Source organism: Falco biarmicus, chromosome 7 (assembly GCF_023638135.1).
Source record: "Falco biarmicus isolate bFalBia1 chromosome 7, bFalBia1.pri, whole genome shotgun sequence".
NCBI classification, from domain to species: Eukaryota; Metazoa; Chordata; class Aves; order Falconiformes; family Falconidae; genus Falco; species Falco biarmicus.
Window position 1 is genome coordinate 41,557,360 of NC_079294.1, and position 17,762 is coordinate 41,575,121.

Genomic DNA, 17,762 nt, shown 5'->3' on the forward strand with positions numbered 1-17,762 from the left:
TGGGTCTTTGGGGAAGTTGGCTTGCAGGGCACTTCAGCCAACAGATTCCTCCTGGCTCAAGCCTCAGCATCTCCCCCTCCCGCAGTGGCAGCAGTGATGCTGTCCCAGCAGTAGAAAACCACCATGTGCTTTCACCCCCATGCACCCAACAGATGCCAGACATCCAGAGGAGCATGGAGCAGACCAGGGCATCCCCACCCCAGCTCCACTGCAAACAGCATGTGGTGCAAACCATCAACGGTCCTGTGTTGGTTGGAACAGGGTTGGAAGTCACCACACTGGGGGACAGAAGTGTCCCCTGCAGCTGAGTGCTGCTGAGCCCGCACCCTGTTCCTGGCTCCTGCTCGCTTCAGTTCTGCTCCTGCAGAGGAAGGGCTGAAGGGAAACCCTTCCAAGGCAGGCAGAACGCAACCTCTGGCTATGGAGAACCAAGCAGCCCGTGGCCAAACGCTTGGGCAAGTTCTGCAGTTTCTTTGTGCGGGTGCCTCTGCCCAGCCCTGGAGGGCTCGCAGGAAGGGAACAGCAGTTTTTAAGCTGGTTTTCCCTCCCTCTTGCACTCTTTCTCTCCCTGCTTCCCCGTCGGCTCCAGGAGATTAGGCATACGAAGATCTTAATTCCCTAAATACATCTCTGATTTGTTCTAGCATGACACAGCTCTTCTGTTCAATGAGACACACGCCAAGGCTACGCCTGTCCACGGCCCTGGCACTGCCACAAAATCCCTCCCGTGCCCACAGGGGCAGTGCTGTGGGTTCCCGTGGCACCCACCACCCCGTACAGGGCAGCAGGAGCAGCAGGAGGGGACAGGCATCCTTCGGGGCTCAGGAGAAGTGCCCTGATGGTTTGCAGATGTGATTTCATTTTTCAATTGTTTCTAATTTGCTTGGGTTTGGGGTTGGTTTTTTTTTTTCAGTTCTAGAAAAGAGACAATTTCTTCAGGGAGTGTTAGCCACAAGCCTCATTTGGCATTGTTTTTTAGTCAATTGGTTTTGTCTTGTATTATTAGGAATATTGTATTACATAATGATAAGCTGCGGCAACTTATTATGGGGGCTATAAAGGGAGGCAGCGTGGGCGCGCGGAGCACCAGCCGCCGGCGTGGGGCAGCCACCCTCCCCGCTTTGTCATCTGCCCTTGCTCTGACCTTCAGCAGGTCTGCTGTCTCCCTGGGTCTCAGTCTTCCCTCCTGTAAATCAGAGCCAATACACGCTCCAGCTATTAGCTTAAAAGCTTTTCCATCCTTAAGTCAGAAAAAGATGTTTTTCTCCTTTCTTCCACCCTGAGTGGCAGGCGTGAGGAGCTCCTATACCTTTTCTACCACGGCCGAAAGCTGTCAGAGACTGGACAGAGCCCTGCAGCAAAGCAACCCTGATCCCTGCAGAACCAGGCTGTGGATGAGAAGCTAAGGCAGAGCTGGGAAGGAGCCGCTCTGCCCACGGAGGTTTTGTCCAAAAGCACTGGACAAGTGAAAACAGGAAATTGTAATTGAACTAAATCTGCCTCTTTAACCTCATTATTAGGATTGGGATTATATGCTTCAGAGAAAGTTCAACCTCTGTTTAAAATCTGGGGAGGTGGGAGCAAATACTACAGCAAAAACCATAGAGAGAGAGGAAACGTTCCTGCACATGGAGACAAGACCAGTTGAAAGGACAGGGTGACACGGGGTGGGGGTTCAGCCTGATGCCCACTTTCCAGACAGCATCCAACCGCTGTCAGGGTGAGCGCTGAGAATCTCTGGGGAACCTGGTAATTTGCTCTCTCTGCCTGAAGATTAAAGCAAATTTTCCTCCATTTCCATATTTAAAATTGTGTCCACGTCCAGTTGGGAAAGATGACGGTGTCTCAGGTTACTGTGTACACTTGAGCTGAACCAAAGTTCCCATAGATCCGGCCTCCGCCACCTCTACTCTCCCCACACAGCACCTGGTGCCCTCAGAGAACCTGATGGCTTTGACCCCAAGCAGGAATAGCAAAATCCACCCTTGAAGACAGATTGCCACAGCCAGGCCAGCCAAGCACTGCACCGGCTGTACCTTTACTGCTGCTAAAGACGTCCCGGTGTGTCAGGCAGGTTAGAGCACCTGCCTGCCAAGGCAGCGTCTACAGAGACCCAGCCTCCAGCAGTTTCACCCCATAGCGAGCTCTTCCTCAGGTGTAAAATCACCGGTGGTGAAGCACTCCGGGTAGGCAGCCAAGGAGGTTTTCCACCTGCGCACCATCCATGAGCTGCTCTCTATGGAAAAGTAGGAGTAAGGGAGAAGCTCAGAGGTGAAGAGTTATCTCAGGGCACGTGCTGTTTTCTTTACAGGTCTGCAGAGTCCGAAGCACTTCAATAACAGTTAAACAATTGTTAAATAGTACTTTATCTTCAGGCCGGGTAACAGCACAAGCAGCCACTGGCTGTCTGGTGACAGGCGGCTGGATAAAACCATCTACCCGGGCAGGAGGCTGTCCAGATGCCTTGGCCCAACGCTGCCTGTACCGCACACCCTGCCTCTTTCCTGCCACTGACATTTCCAAACCCATGTGCTCAAAATGAAGCTCTGACGTCTGGCTGGGCAGGCCTTGTCTGCAAAGACACAGAGCACAAAGGTCTCCAAAACCGCATCCCAGCTCTGGGCTCCCAGCGTGGCAGCTGAGGATGCACAAGCTTTAGGGAGCAAGGCCTGGAAATGTTGTCTTGAAACCCACCAGCTGAGCGACTCTCGGCTCCTCACCAAGGGCCTCTGCGGAGGATTTGCCAGCACGTGGCTCAGGGTTGTGGGGGCCAAGCGAGGGACCGTACCTGGCCCTCTGCGGGGCCAGGGGGTGTTGGGGAAGGGGAGCCGGGCAGGGGCAGGGGCAGACAGGCAGCTCGTGCATGGGACAACGCTGGCTCAGCGTGACCCGGGAAATGAAATGAGGAGAGAGGAGGGGGGCTGGCTTTCTCCTTTGGTGTTTGTTTTTATACACTGAATTTCCTGCTCAGGGAATCTAAGAGTAACCCCCCTCCTCTGGGCTGCCCCCCGACGCAGAGGTGAGCTGGGGAGAAGCAGGCTGCCCGCCTGACTCTGCCGGAGGAAGAGACGCTTACTGTAGAGGTGACCTTTCTAAATCCCTGCTTTGGACAGACATTTCCAATAAGTGCTGAAGAAAAGCCTGCCAGTTCCAGCTTTCTCAGCCTGCTCTCCATTTTCCTTCCATCCTCTCCAGGCTGAATTTAATCCGAGAAGGTTCCTTTGAGCTTTTGTGTGTTGCTGGGGGAGATGTGGGCGCACAAGGGATCGCGTTACAACTTTCATTTCCTGAAATGTTTGAGGGAACATCCAGGGTTTTATCCACACATCAGGCAAAGTTGAGGGCTCGGGTTTCAGGTCTTGTCACTCAGCTGTCACCAAACAAATGAGCCTCTCAGAGCTGGAGACTGAGAGAGCTACCTGCTATTCGTGACCCCGAAAGCAGGTGATCACTCATGGGAAAAGCAGGTAGAATTAATCATTCCGCTGTTCTCCATTTCCTCCCCTTTTTTGGCTGACCTGGACACAGTGTGAAATCTGTCCTGGGGGGTGAGCAGGAGCGGGGCGGGGGAGTTGGGGGGTGGGGGGGTGGATTAACTCCTTCCTGCCAGTGGGAATACAAAGCAGAGCTAGGTGAGAAACAGCCCTGGGCTGCCCCTCCCCGGGCTGACTTTGCTGTGAAAAGCTTGCTGCGAGGTCAAGCCTAACCGAGGACAGCTCAGCAACCTGCGCCTGGCTCAGCTCCAGCGCCTCCCCGGTCCTACCTCCCTGCCGGGGAGGCCCTCGGCACCCTCCACCCCTCCTCGCCACCACCCGCCTGTTGGTAGCCTCGCTCCTCGCCCTGTCAGGGAAACGGAGGGTCGGGGCGCGGGCAGGGCTCTGCAGGCGGGGGGGCGCAACGTGCGCCGGGCTGCGCGGTGTCGCGCTGCAGCCGGCGGGCCTGGCAGCAGCCCCGGTCTGCACTGAAGGGGGGATGTGGGCGAGGGGGACACCCCCTGGAAGCTTCTTCCCCCCCCCCCGCCCCCGAAAGTCAGCCCTGACTACTGCCTGCGCGCAGGAAGCGCCTCTGCGCGGTTTGCTTTGAAAATAACCCCTGGTTTGGGAGTCCCCGCTTGGCTTTTCCGCAGCGCGGGGCTGGAGCCCCGGGCAATATTTATCCTTCCTCCTCACCGAGCCCATGGCTTGGAAAAAACTCCTGGAGCTGGAGCTTATCCATCCTCGGGGCGCAGAGCCCGCGGCTGCTCACCCTGAAACCTTCCCTCATTTCCCTGGGGGTTCCCCGCTTTCTGCCCGAGGCGCTGGGGGCGGCTGCGCTGCTTCATGGCGGATCACGGCGGGGCTGCATGAGCCCACCGGGAAGGGCGGTGAGGGCCGCCGGCAAGAGCGATGAGGGTCCCCGGGAAGGGCGATGAGGACGAGACGGACCGTCCCCCAGGGCGCCCGCGGGGAGCGGAGCGGGGCCCGACTCCGGGTCCCCTCCCCGGCCGGGCTGCCGGGGCCGGGCTCGCTGCAGACGGAGGGGGCTCCGTGCTCGGCCCCCGACGTCGGGTTTTGCCTCGGTTCCCCCAGCGGTCGCAGATGCCCTCCCACCCGCGCAGTCTGCGCACTCAAGCGCGGCATTTGCGCCCTCCGCCCTGCTCCCACGGAGCCACGTTGGGTTCTGCCCCGGGGGCGGGGCCCCCCCCCCTGCCCCGGCCATGCTCCCCCAAAGAGTCGTGGGCGCAGGAAGCCCGCCGGGGTCCGGGCCAGGCGCCTCGAGGGGGCGGCCGGTGCCAGGCCGGAGAGAGGAGGGAAACCATCTCCGCAGCCCGGGCCCCGGGCCCCTGGCTTCCCCGCAGCCAGAGCCAAAGAGGGCGGGGGGGGGGGGGGGGGGGGGGAAGTATCCGCCGCCCAGTCCCGGCTCGGGTGGGGGGGGCGGTCCGCGGGGGGTTCTGGAGCGTGCCCGGCTGCCGGCGGGCCCGTTTGAGGACCGAGCGGGAGGGCGCGGAGCGCTCCGGCCCGGCAAGACCCTCCTGCAGAGGGTGACATTTCTCCACGGCCCAAGACCCCGAGAACAAACACGGCAGCGACTTAAATAAACACGCACTTAATGATGCAAAACGCTAACAGGGGGGACCGGCACCAGCGGCCGGGCCGCAGCGAGGCCCCGACGGGGTGGGCGGCGGGGGGCAGCCGCTCCCTCACGGCCGGGCGCCCGGCTCCCACGGGGCGGCCCCAGGCGAGGCGCTCCGGCGGGTCCCCTGTCCCCATCCTTCCTCGGGTACCAAGGCACCGGCTCCGCTGCAGCCTGTCGGCTGGGGGGTAAGGGTGGCCAGAGGGACACGGGCTGGCCCTTGCAAAGAAAAGCGCAGCCTGGGTGTTCTGCCATCAGCGTTGTTTAATTTAGACTGTTTAGGTACAATAGAAAATAAACCTGAAAGCACATGCGATTTTTGGTAACAAATACTCGAGACAGACAGCGTCGTCCGCGGGCTCTCTGCAAGCCGGAGGAGGAAGGCGGTGAACGGGGACAGACGGGAGCAGGCGACGTGGAGCTGGCGGGACAGCCTGAAGAATACTCGTTCAGGAGGAAACGGCCGTCGACTTTTATTAGTAGTATCCTAATCTTTAGCCACATCGATGCATTTCACCACCGAGGAGAGGGAAGCTGGGGGCGCGGGCCCCCGGGAGCTCTCTCGCAAACTGCCTCGCACAGCCGCGTTAAGACATAGGCACTTGTTAAAACTCTAATACTGCAGCTTTTGCTTCCCGCCCCCCCTTTTTTTTTTAATTTAAACTACATCGAAATCTTTCTGGTAAGGCTAAATATGAAAAATGTAAACGTAATTTCCCCTCCCTCATCCCGCTATAACACAGGGCTCAGGACTGCGGTTCGCTCCCTCTGCCTCCGTCCCGGCTCCTCGCCGGCCCCGCGGGACCCGGCCGGGCTGCAGCAAGGATGCGCCGGCCGCCCCTGCCCCACCGCGCTGCGGGACTGGGATTTATTTGGCTGGAATCGGGTCCAAGTGGGTTGTTTGGTTGTTCTTTTTGTTTTAGTTGGTTTTGGGTTTTTTTGTTTGTGGTGGGTTTTTTTTTTTGTTTGGTTGTGGGTTTGGGGTTTTTTTGTTGTTTGGGGTTTTTTTTGGGTTTGTTTTTTTTTTTTTTTTTTTAATTCCCGTTGGGACTAGCTCGTTTGAACTCGAAGGGCTGAGGGTTTCTGCCGTTCTCTGCGTTTGGCTACGTGGAAAAAATAAAAATCATGGTGATAGTGGGAGACGCTGGGGGGGGGGGATGGGGACATGGACACTGGACCAAGAGCCGAAGTGGGGTTGTGTGAAAAGAGCCGAGAGTCCCGTCAAGAATCAGCGGGTGAGCTGTAAAACCGGGTGCTGTCCTTTATGTACAACCCAGAGCCTCTGTCCCCAAGCAGAACCTCCTCTCCCGATCCTCCGCCCGCCCGCCGCGGGCCTTTAGGATCCCAGATCCACCAGGCTGGACGTGAGGGGTCCCAGCAGCGAGTCCTGGAGCTGGTGGCCTTGGAGGCTGTGAGGGGTCTGGGATGCGGCTAAGCCGCTCAGGGTGTAGCCGGAGCTCCTGGCGTGGCTGAGGTTCCCCTGCAAGAGCAGGACCGAGTTCTGATCTGGGCTTTGGGGAGGAGAAAACTCTTCCTCGGAGCTGGACATGAGGGGTTTGCTCCCATCCAGAGGCGAGAGTTGGTTCGGTTTGTTGGTGGCCGCGTTGTTGTTTTCCGTGTTCTCCCTGGGGAAGGGGGTGGGGGTGGGGGGAACAAAAACAACAACAAAAAAAAACCCCAACGGGGATGTTACGGCGGGCGGGAAGCGCCGGGGCTGGGCGCTGTGCTAATGCCCCCAGTAAATCCTTCGCGTTTGATTTCATCGTGGGAGCAGATGCCTCTCCCCAGGAAAAAAGCGCCTAATATTATCATAACGGATCGTCCGCGTTTCTTTTTGCCCCCTAGAAATAGGTGTACACCGCACAGCCCGCTAGTTTGGGTGAGGCGGAAAAGTGGGAGAAGGTGGGGGATTTTGGGGGGGCGACTTTTCTCTTTTAATTGAAAGTGAAAGCGCAGCTCGGGGACGAGCAGGGTGCGGGATTTTCTCCAGGAGGCTCGGTGGGGAGGTTGCCAGAGGAGACAAAAAGTGGGGCGATGCCCTCCGTGGCCAGCTGCTTTGCCGGGCCGAGCCGCCGCCCCGCACCGAGGCCACCGCGAGTGGCACCGGCCGGGGTGGCCTCGGTGCGGGGCGGCGGCTCGGCCCGGGCAGCGCGGCTCCATCCCCGTCTCCCTCCGGTTCCTCCCTTCTCCGTCCCGGAGCTTCATCTGTCTCCTCCTCCGGGCTTCGGAGCTGCCCTGCCCGATCCCCGGCAATACCCGCCCGCTTCCCCGGGGCTCCGGGACCGCAGGCAGCAAACAAAGGCGGCCCAGCGGCCTGAGGAGGCCGGTGAGGGTCTCGCCGCTCCCCCGGGCAGGTGGGGTCGAGCGGCGGGGAGCTGGGTCCGCTGGATCGCTGGTGGAAAACCCACTTGGGTTTCCACGGAGGGGCAAAACGCAACGCGGTTTAGGAAAAACTGGGATTTGGAAGGAGCGAGGTATTTTCGCCGCTCCCACGCCATCCGCCGCCGGGCGCTCGCCGCGCTCCCGGTCGCCCCCGGCACGAGGAAGCGGGGAGAAAAGGGGAGAAAGGATGGGAGGGAGGGGGCACAGGGAAGCGGGGAGAAAAGGGGAGAACCGAGAGGAGGGGGTGGGGGGCGGCACGTACCTTTCCTTCGCCTCCGCCGCTCGGTCCCGCTGCCGCCGGTTCTTGAACCAGTTGCTGACCTGGGTGGTGGTGAGACCGGTGGCTTCCGCCAACTCCCGCTTCTCCCGGGGGGACGGGTAGGGGTTGTGGGCGTACCATTCCCGCAGCACGCCCCGGGATTTCTCCTTGAAGCAGTAGCTGGTTTCCTCGCCGTCCCAGATGGTGCGGGGCAAAGGGAATTTTCGGCGGACGCGGTATTTGCCGACGGCGCCCAAGGGTCTGCCCCGCAGTTTCTCGGCTTCCACGTAATGTGCCTTCAGCCAGAGCTGCTGAAGCTTGGGATGGTTGTGGGGGGAGAACTGGTGGCTCTCCAGGATCTTGTAGAGCTCGCGGAAGTTGCCCCGGTGGAAGGCCACCACCGCCTTGGCCTTCAGGACGCTCTCGTTCTTGTGCAGGTGGTCGCAGGCCGGCAGCGACCAGAGGAACCGGCCCAGCCTCTCTAGGTTCCCCCCTTGCTGCAGCACCTCGCAGACGCAGGCGACCTGCTCCTGCGTGAAGCCAAACGACGGCAACATCGACATGGCCGAGGGCGGCGGCAGCGGCAGGAGGCGGTGGCGGGCACCCCGCGGGAGCGCGGCGGCGAAGGGGCGTGGGGGAGCCGCCCGCCGGTCCCGGTCCCGGTCCTGGGCCCGGCCCCAGAGCGGGGAGGCGCGGCGGCAGCCGGGGGCGGGCGAGCGGGGATGCTCGTCGCGGCGCCGGGGGGACTTTGTCCCAGCTCCGCCGCCGCCGCGCTTAAAGCGCCCGAGCCCCCGCGCCGCGCTGATTGGGCGCCCGCGGCTCGGCCCCCGCCGCGGCGGGCCCGGCCCGGCCCGGCCCAGCCCAGCCCAGCCCAGCCCAGCCCAGCCCGGCCCGGCGGGCAGAGCCTCGGCACGGGCGGGCGGGGCCTGGCGGCGAGGACACGGCCCCGGCCTCTGCCGCCGCGGCTGCGCTTCTCGCCACCGCCTCTGCGCGGGTGCGGCCCCGGCGGCGGCTGCGGGGGGCGCCCCGTCGCCCCGCACCCCCCGGGCGCATCCCTGGGGAAGCTGCTCCCGGCGGGCTTCGCCTTTCTTTCTTCCACTCTCCTTCCCCCCACCCCCCGTCCCAAACCCCTGCGCCCCCTCCCCCGCCAAGCCGGCCCGTATTTAATTACATTAACGCTGGGGATGAATAAATAATGTTTTAGCGAGTAGCTAAATAACGCGCGGGGCCGTGCGCCCCCGCTACCCCCGTGCGGCCCCCCTGCCCCCGCTGTGGCCGCTGGGCCGCGGGGGGGTCCCGGCGCGGCAGGTCGGGGCGGCCCCGGGGAGCCCCCGCGGAAGCCGCGCAGGCGGCGGGCGGCAAAACTGCACCGGCCGGCGGCGCTTTAATTAGCCTCATCCTCATTTACACACCTCGCTCAAAAGCAATTATTTGAAAAATTAGAAAACAATTAGGCTCCCTTAGCAAAGGTAATCTATTGTCGGTAGCAGGGCCGGGCTGGGAGATGAGGACAATGCGGTGAGATAAGGGCAGGGAGCGCTGGGAAGAGGGTGTCTTTATGGCTGTATTTATCTTTGATTAGATAAGTCGAAAGCCGCGTTTTAAGCACACTCCAGAACGCTCCTGATTCAAGAACGAGTGCGCTCCGCGGGTGCTAATAACCATCGCGGGGCTCTTTAAAACCTGTTTGTCTTCGCCAGAGACGTTGGGATTTATTGGACTTCAGATGCTGGAAGGGAAGAGCAGCCCGGCTGCGGCCGAGGCGGAGCAGGGCTCGGAGCCGGGGCGGCGGCGCTCCCCTGCCCGCTCCCTGCCCGCGGCACGGCGCCGTGCGGCACGGCACGGGAAAGGCCGGTCCCGGGATTTTCCCTAAATCCGGATTGTTGTTTCTCCCATGTACTTCGCGCCTCGGGGCTGTTTAAAATAAGCCCCTGCCACCCAGTCTGTACAGTGCCTTTACTATGTGCGCTGGAGTCAGGGCGCTTCTATATCCCATGACCATGTGTCTGGTAATTTTCCCTTGCCATTTTATTTTAGTACTTATGATGTTGCAGATGAAGTCTTAAAGAGCTGCAATGTCCTCCCAGAAGGAATGTCTGCTTGGAACAGATCCTTATTGACAAGGCAGCTGTGTGGGGACCGGAACGGAGCCTTAAACCCGGCTCTAAAAGCAACTAATACCCTAAAGTCTGGAGCAAGTGCGCAGAATTATAACGCATGGACTCGCAGCCGCCCGCGGCCGCGTCCTGCAGGAGCAGTGCCCTGCCCCGCCTGGGAGATGGCCTCCCCCGTCCCTCCTTTTCTATTGTTATTCATTTAAAATATTTTTCTTTCTTTCTTTCGAACAAGGCGCTCAGCTCAGGAAAAGCACGGACCTGAGGTTTTGTACCTTCAGGATGACAGAAGTGCAAAGCGGGGCTGGGGAAGCTCCTTGCCATCTTAACGACAGCGCGTTTCTCTTGCCCTCACATTTCTCCTCTCTCCCCCTCTTTTCCCCTTTAAAAGGCCGACAAGAACACACACCGCTCCGGCTGGGAATAAGCAAATTATTCCGATGCGGCCGACGGCGGAGCTGACAGGGACGGGCGAGGGCTGAGCTGAGGCTTCCCCGCGATTTCTAAGCGGGGCTTTATGCTTGTGTGTCACTAAAATTCACCCAAGAAGGGGACAGACTCGCTGGGCTCTACCTGAGAGTTATACACTGCGGAAGAAAACCGGTCAGCATCCATGTTAATTATTGCCCGGGGCTGGTTTTCCTGAGAATTGGAAACCTTCCACTTCAAACCACGGGAAAAGGTAGATGAATTCCCAGACCACCCCATCCCATTTAGCCCTTGAAAAATCACCCAGAAAAAACAGTTTCGAGCCACTATAAAAAAAAAAAAGCAGATGCAAATAACTAAATAACAACACAACGGCGCGGAGCTGCCGCCGGCCGCTCCTCGGTGATTTATTTTGTTTCTCGGCGGCGATGGCGCAGCGCGGGGGGCTCTCCCCGCTGCCCACCCCGGGGGCAGCGCTTGGCTTCGCACCCCCGGCGGGCTCCCCACCGCCGGGCCTGGCAGCTCCGCGCCCGCGGAGAGACGGCGGCTGCCCGAGGGGCCGGTACGCGGCCGCGGGGTCCTCCGCGCCTCGGGGCGCCGGTCGGCGCCGTTTGTGCGGGAAATTAATTTATTCGCTTGTTTATTCGATGCGGCGTTACAGCGCGCAGAGCGGGGATGGAGGCGGATCCCACGCAACGCTCTGCCGGTTTTCCTCGATTTCGCCAGAAAACCCAAAGCAAAGCGCAAAAAATAACCCGAACACGACTCCCATCTCCCCCCCTCCCCCCCCTTAGAAATAAAGTTTTTCCCCAACCAAATTTTTTTTTTCTTTAAGTGTGAGGGTCTGGAGGAAACAAATAGCGCAGCAAAATAAAATCAGCGGCATTTTTTTCGGAGCCCCGTCTCGGCGCGGTGATAACGGGGGCTGGAGGCTGGGAGCCGCCGGGGCAGTAACACAACGCTGCCCCTTTCCGAACCTTTCGAAGGCGAAATCCAAAACCGACCCATTAAGTCAATGAGGTTTGTGTTGTAGAGGGCTCCTTTCCCATCCACTTGCTGTTCTGAAAAATAGATCGCATTTCGTTATCTCGAGTGAGGATCTGCAACGTGATACCGGATCCGCGCTGCCTTCCCTGCCGAACGCGAGGCGCAGGGGAGACAGCCAGCTTCCCCGGCTTATTCCTGAACAATAAAGGATTTGTATTTTCTTTCTCTCCCTCTTTTCCCCCTCCTTTATTATTCTATTTTTTAATGAGGAAGGACGAACCCTCTCCATATGCATCGCTCCTCTCCTGCAAGAGCCTTTGGCCCGGTGCGCCTGCAAACCGGTGCAACCTTTAATTACTTGTTAGTAAATTGCCCTCCAGACACCTGTAAAAACAAAGCCGGTGTCCACGGGGCGGGGGCCGTGTCCCTGGCCGGGCCCCCCGCTCCTGCGCCCGGGGGTGCCCGGCGGCGGGGGTCCCCCGCCCCGAGCGGGGTCAGGCCGGGCCGGGGCTGCCGGAGGAGGGACGGGACGGGGCGGCTGGGCGAGGGGCACGGCGAGGCCTTCCCGGCGTGGCCGATCCCCAGGGCACAAAGGGCTCTTTCTTCGCGCACTTAGCGGGACATTTTTCAAAGGATAAGAGGTGACCACACGTTGGGTTTTTTTCTCTCCGAGGGCCGACATGTCTGTCTGTCCCTGTCCCCCCACACCCTTATTTTGTCCCGGTTCCCCCCCGCCCCCCCCCCTTGCCTGCTCCTTCATGTACCTCCTGGATGCTGACTCTTTTAAGCTACGAAGAATTTCCTTTGGGGAGGTGAAACCCTCCAGCTCCTCCTGTTCAGAGGAAAGTGCTAGTGATGGTAATACGGGGTGACACTAAATAAACAGTTAAAGCAGGACTGGAAAGATGGAGTTAATTATCCAGTGAGCTACATTTAAACCGAGACCAGGAGGGGCTGATTTGTTTTGGCGCAGGGAACTGAGGAGACGAGCCACCAAGGTCTCCTTGCTCCTCTTTGGAGGCTTCTTAGTTGTCCTTGCTGTCGCCGGCTCAGGGACCAGCGTCCTCTGGCCCGGGTGGGCGAGCCCGGCAGGGCCCCCCCGCGCCGCCTGCCCAGCCCCGGGGCCGCGGCGCTGGGCAGCTTCGGTGCGTGCGAGCGGGAGGCTTCAGGGGGTCCAGAGGTGGGCTTTTTCCATGTTTGTTTGCTTTTTCCTTCCCCAGAAGTTAGATAAATTACCGTCTGTGCGGCTCGCCAGTGCCTCTGCTCCTCAGGTAAGTCTGCATACGAGCAGCAGCCCCGCGATCAGCTTTTGTTTTTTTCAATTTTCCCTCCTCCTTCCTTCTTTTTTCTCCTCTTTTTTTTTTTTTTTTTTTAAGAAGTCTGATATTAATAATCCCCGTATGCCCCGCTTTCCGGGTCATTACGGTACTGCTGGTCTCTAATCAATCCTAATGCGATGGCAATTGGAGTCTCTGATGAATGCATCTCAGGTTTCTTGTAATGGCTCTACCACATTTTCCTGGACCTCCTTCTTTAACCTGAGATGCCAGGGGGACGTCTCCGTTCTCAGCTGCTGATTACTTCAAGATGTTTGGGCTGGTGTGGGGAGAGAGGGAGCGAGCGAGGCAGCCTGCCCCTGAATAAGCTGGAACCGAATTGGATGAGCCGTTTCCTAAATCAAAGGACAGCGGCGGGGTTTAACTCCTTTTCTGCACGGGAGCCCGGGCTCTCCTTCCAGCGGCACCGGCCCCGCTGCACCCCCCCTGCGTGGTCGTGTCTGCCTGCGTGACACGACGCTCGGGGACCCACGCGCCTCCGGGTGCGCAGCTCCCCCATCAGCTGCCGTGTACCCCCCGCAAAAGAGGACCCCTCCCCGCCATCCCCAGCCGCTCACATCTCCCCAACACCCCCAGTGCTGCTGGCGGGCCCGCCACCCCCCCCCTCCCCCACCACCGGGGGCTGGGAGCTTCCTGCGGGCTCGCAGGGACCGCGCAGCAGCAGCGCGGTATTAGCGAGGCGATTCGCGTTTTCGCGGCATTGTTTTCCTCCCATTTCTCAGCATAATGGCATTTGCCGTAACCCGAGACAATGATAATTGCATCTTCGGGCGTGGGTTTTTTTTGTGTGTTTGGTTGTTGTTTGTTTTTTTGTAGTTTTTTTGGGTGTTTTTTTGGTTTTTTTGTTTTTCTTTTTTAAATAAAATAATGTCGCTCGGATTAGGCTGCGGCCAAGGTGGGCGCTGGGCTGCCGCCGGACCGATCGCTGCTTCCCCGGGGCACCAGCTCTTCCCCGCACCGGCGAGAGGTCCCTCCGTGGGAGCGAACCCCCCCGCAGGCCCCCCGCGGCCGGCAGCGCCACATGCCCCCATCGCCACCCGGCCCGGGGGGCGGCCCCGCCTGCGCGCCGATGAAACGCGGGTGTGCCTGGGGGGGATACGTATTCCAAACGAATAATTTAATTTCTCTGCGCCGGGACGCGATGTAAAGATTAATCCCCAGCAGGAGAGCAGCGAGGGTGAAAGACAGCCCCTTCTCCCGGGGGGCTGGGCTCTGCGTGGGCAGGCAGGAGCACGGCCGCGGGTGGGATGTATGTACCGCGGGTGGGATGTATGTACCGCGGGTGGGTGGGTCCCAGCTGTACCTCAGCGGTGCCACATGCGCCGTGAATGAGTCATTCGCAAAACCGAAACAAACCACGCACGCCTGCTCGCCCGGGCGAGGCTGCTTCGCCGGGCCGGTACGCGCCCCCTCCGCCGTGAGCGGCGGAGCGCGGGACCCCCCGGGGGGGGGGAGGCTGCGGGGCACCGCGCCGATACGCGCAGGACAGAGCGCGGGCGCGCAGGGCTGCGCGGTGCGCGCAGCTGGGAGCTGCGGGGCGGGACGGGGCCCTTCGGGGCGGGCGGGGGAACCGGGAGTGCGGGGGCAGCGCCGCTGCAGCCACACCGTGCACACGTGTAGCGCGCACACGCGTGTGCGCCCACCACCCCCTCGCACCCCCCGCTCCGTGAGCTCACCACCCCCCTGTGGCCCACCCCCCGGACTGACCCCCCAACGTCCACCCACGTGCACACCATTGCCTACGAAGGCGTGTGCGCAGACACGCGTGTGAACGGTGGCTCACGTGTGCACAGACATCCCTGTCCACACCCACGTGTGCATGCCCACCCCCCCATGCTCCCACCCACTCACAGGTGGGCAGGTGCCCATGGGCACACACGTCGAGCCCTGTGAATCCTCCCACAGCCCTGTGTGCATGTTCCCACCCACGTGCCCACACCCCACCCATGCGTGTGCCACCCACATACACCAGTGACACCCACCAGTGTGCACACGGGTCTTCCCCACAGGTGTCTGGGGCAAGCTGGGTGCTCCGGAGTGGCATGTGGGTGGGTCCTGTCCATCTCCCCCTTAGGTGGGGGCTGGGGCAGCGGGGTGCTGGACACTGGGAAAGCTGAAAAAAAATCTCAGATCCCCTATTTTTGGGGGGAAAAAAAGGCAGGGGGTGTGCAGTGGTTTTTTTCTGCAAGACATTGCAATGTTTTTTGTGCAAAATGCTGAAAAAAAAATTCAGAGGGGAAAAAAAACAAAGCCATTTGGAAGGGGGCTGCCAGGCCCCCCCTCCCCCCCACCCCTCCAGGTTGAGGAAAGTGGCCCAGGGCTGGTGGTGTCCCCCTTGCCACCCCACAGGGCCCCCACCAAGGCCCGGCCACCCGGTCCCCACAGCTGCAGTGGGACGGGGGGTCAAACCTGGTCCTGCTCGCTGTGCCCTAAGCCCCCTCCCACAGCACCACCCTCACACGCTCATAGCCCGCTCCCAAAGCAGGCGCTGCGGGGGGACGTGGGTGGGCGCCGGAGTTCACATGCAGGGCTCTGTCTGCTGCGCGCTTTGTGTTCGGGCATCGGACAAATACTGTCATTGCTGGGGGACTGCGCTGATTGCAGTTGGGCCAAGGGGAGAAGCACCGTCAGCCCTTTGGATGGGCACGCGTGTGGTTTTGGGAGGGTGGCTGGGCAGCGGGTGCCTGTCCGTGGGGATGCAGGGTCGGGGGCCTGTCCCGCACCCGCTGCCTCAGTGGGTTTCTGAGCGAGCTGCAAGAAAGGGACCTTTCACCTCTCATTAGTGATGCCATCAGCGGCTTGGCAGAGCAGAGCTGAGGTCATGTTACATATGGCACACAGTCTGTTCAGTGCCGGCAACGCCAGCTTTGAAATTTTAGAGAGGGGAAAGGTCACCTTGCGTAAGCTGAGGTCTGGGGGTCCTCCACTCTGTCTGCGCCTTGGGTGGGTCTCCATATGCCTCCATTGTCGCCAGCCTTGCTCCGTCTGGCCCTGAGAGATGCTCAGCCTGTCTCCTCTTCAGCCTCCTGAATTTGCAGGGAATCACTTAAATGAAGGGAATATTTTCACACTGCCTTTTCTTTTCCCTTACAGAAAGTCTCTCCCAGCACTGTTGGTTTTTTTTCTCCTTTCTCTTCCCAGCATAAACCTGTCTCTAATGACTGATTATTTTTCCAAACAACATATAATGCAGCTTTCCAGGAGAAAATTAGTTGTCTTTGTTTATCAGCAGATCTGCCCAGATGGATAAGTTTACCTTTCTCAGATGTGGGTATATAATTTCATAGACCTTCAAAAGTGTCGTGCTTCCATGGTGATTAAAACTTCTCGCTTCTGGATCTTGCTGGGGTATTTCAGGTTTCATGCCACTAGATCTTAGAAAAGCACATCTGTACAGTCATATTTCTTTCATGTGAAGAGCCAAAAAAAAAGCAAACCCAATGTATTTTATGTTTGGAAAGATATGACACATTATGTTAAATTAATTCCTGGTGTAATTCACTATGTTGAATTTTGGTAGGATCCTGTCAGGACTTCATCTGGAATGATTCTGGAGGTGGTGATTGTGGGGAAGAAATGACCGTTTTCCCACGTACGATGGCCAACAGCATAAGTTCATGACCCTTCTCAGCCCCACTGCAAAATCTTATTTTGCAAACTTAATTTTTTAAATACATGGGGCCTGATTCTTAAGCTCTTAAAGTAACTGGGATAGGAGTTTCTGGCATGCAGCTGTTGCAGAGAGATCTTCAAAAGGACATTTGCTTCTACACAGGTCATAACTAAAAAGGCTCTAAATGAAATAGATGCTTATCTTGAGAATCCTGGGGAAGCTGGAGCTGAACCAACATGCGGTGTGGATTCAGGATACACCTTTCTGCCTGCTCCAGTGAGGCATCCAAACAGCCACATTAAAGGGAGCTCATTCCAATTTCCTACTAATAGGGCTACTTGCGTGGATTTTAATTTTTAAATAGGAATAATCTGCTGCTGCCTGTCAAAGAGAAGGGTTGGGAGCAGAGGTATGAGACGGCTTATTTTCAGAAGTGGGGATGCTGAGATCTGTCTGCTTTTTGTCACAAATGATGTTTTCCTAGCATGGGGCTGAACTGCACTCTTGGTTATTGAGTGCAAATCTGTTGATTTAAATGGAGTTTGTTGCAAGTGGGAACAGGATTTAGCCATAATTTTCCACTGCTCTCTAATCACTGTAGTCTGAGGAAAGCAACATATGTATAGTGGTAGCTGAGATACAGGAGGGGTGGAAGCTTTCTACCAATGAGAACCACATTAAATAATTAATTCCCAATTGCCTTTCTACATTAGTGCTTTCAGCTAAAAAAGCTGGTTGGCTTTGTAAAGCCCCAGGCAATGAAACATTTGGTGCATTGTCAGTCCAGAAGTGGAGGTAATAGATACCCAGGGTGGCTGGAAAAGTGCTGCTCTCCATCCTGCCATTTACATATTCCAGCTGCACAGCCTCATTCTTCATCCCCTCCTTTGCCTTACTTAAGTTTAAGAGGATAGCATCTCTTCTGAGGTGGCTGCTGAGGAAGCCAAAAGTGTATTTATTTTACCCAAACCAGAAGAACTTAATGTTTGAGTCTAAAACCGGAGTATACAAAAGTTGTTCTCTTTTTTTACCAGCAGACCAAACCTGATGGGTTAATAAGGAAAGGGATGAATTTCCCCCTCCTTTCCCATTTGCCCCCCTTGCCCCAGCTGCTGGTCCCCCAAGCTCAGCCTGTCTTCTCAGGTCAGGTTGGGATCTTCTGGGCTTGTACATCATTTTCAATAAAGATCTTGCCATGAGAAATGAGTTAACAAGCCTTTTGATGTGCAAGTCATCAGAGACCGCTCCGCTCACCTTCTGAGATAAATATACGTGTGCGTGTGTGTATAAAGCTGAAGAAGAAAAGGAAGCGTTGGAATAAATTGCCTAGGGAGGTGGGAGATTCTCTGTTCAAAACAGGTCTAGACAAACATCTGTCAGAAAATACCGACATCTATTTGATCTTGTCTTGGAGCTGGGGAAAAGAGTGAATGGTGTTGTCAAGTCCTTTCCAGCCCTGAGAGACCAGAGGTGTGTGTATGTACGTGTGCATGTGTGTAGGTGTGTATGTGTGTGTGTGTATATATTTT

The 17,762-nt window shown here is 58.2% G+C and overlaps 1 protein-coding gene across 1 annotated transcript; it reads right to left on the minus strand.

Moving 5' to 3' along the window:
* Positions 1 to 5,358: 5,358 nt before the first annotated feature.
* On the minus strand, positions 5,359 to 8,566 carry SIX1 (SIX homeobox 1). Its single transcript, XM_056346500.1, has 2 exons — positions 7,757 to 8,566; positions 5,359 to 6,737 (listed from the first exon to the last, which is right to left on the minus strand). The coding sequence occupies exons 1-2, from the start codon at positions 8,314 to 8,316 to the stop codon at positions 6,449 to 6,451; spliced, it is 849 nt and encodes a 282-aa protein (XP_056202475.1). The 5' UTR covers positions 8,317 to 8,566; the 3' UTR covers positions 5,359 to 6,448.
* Positions 8,567 to 17,762: the final 9,196 nt, after the last annotated feature.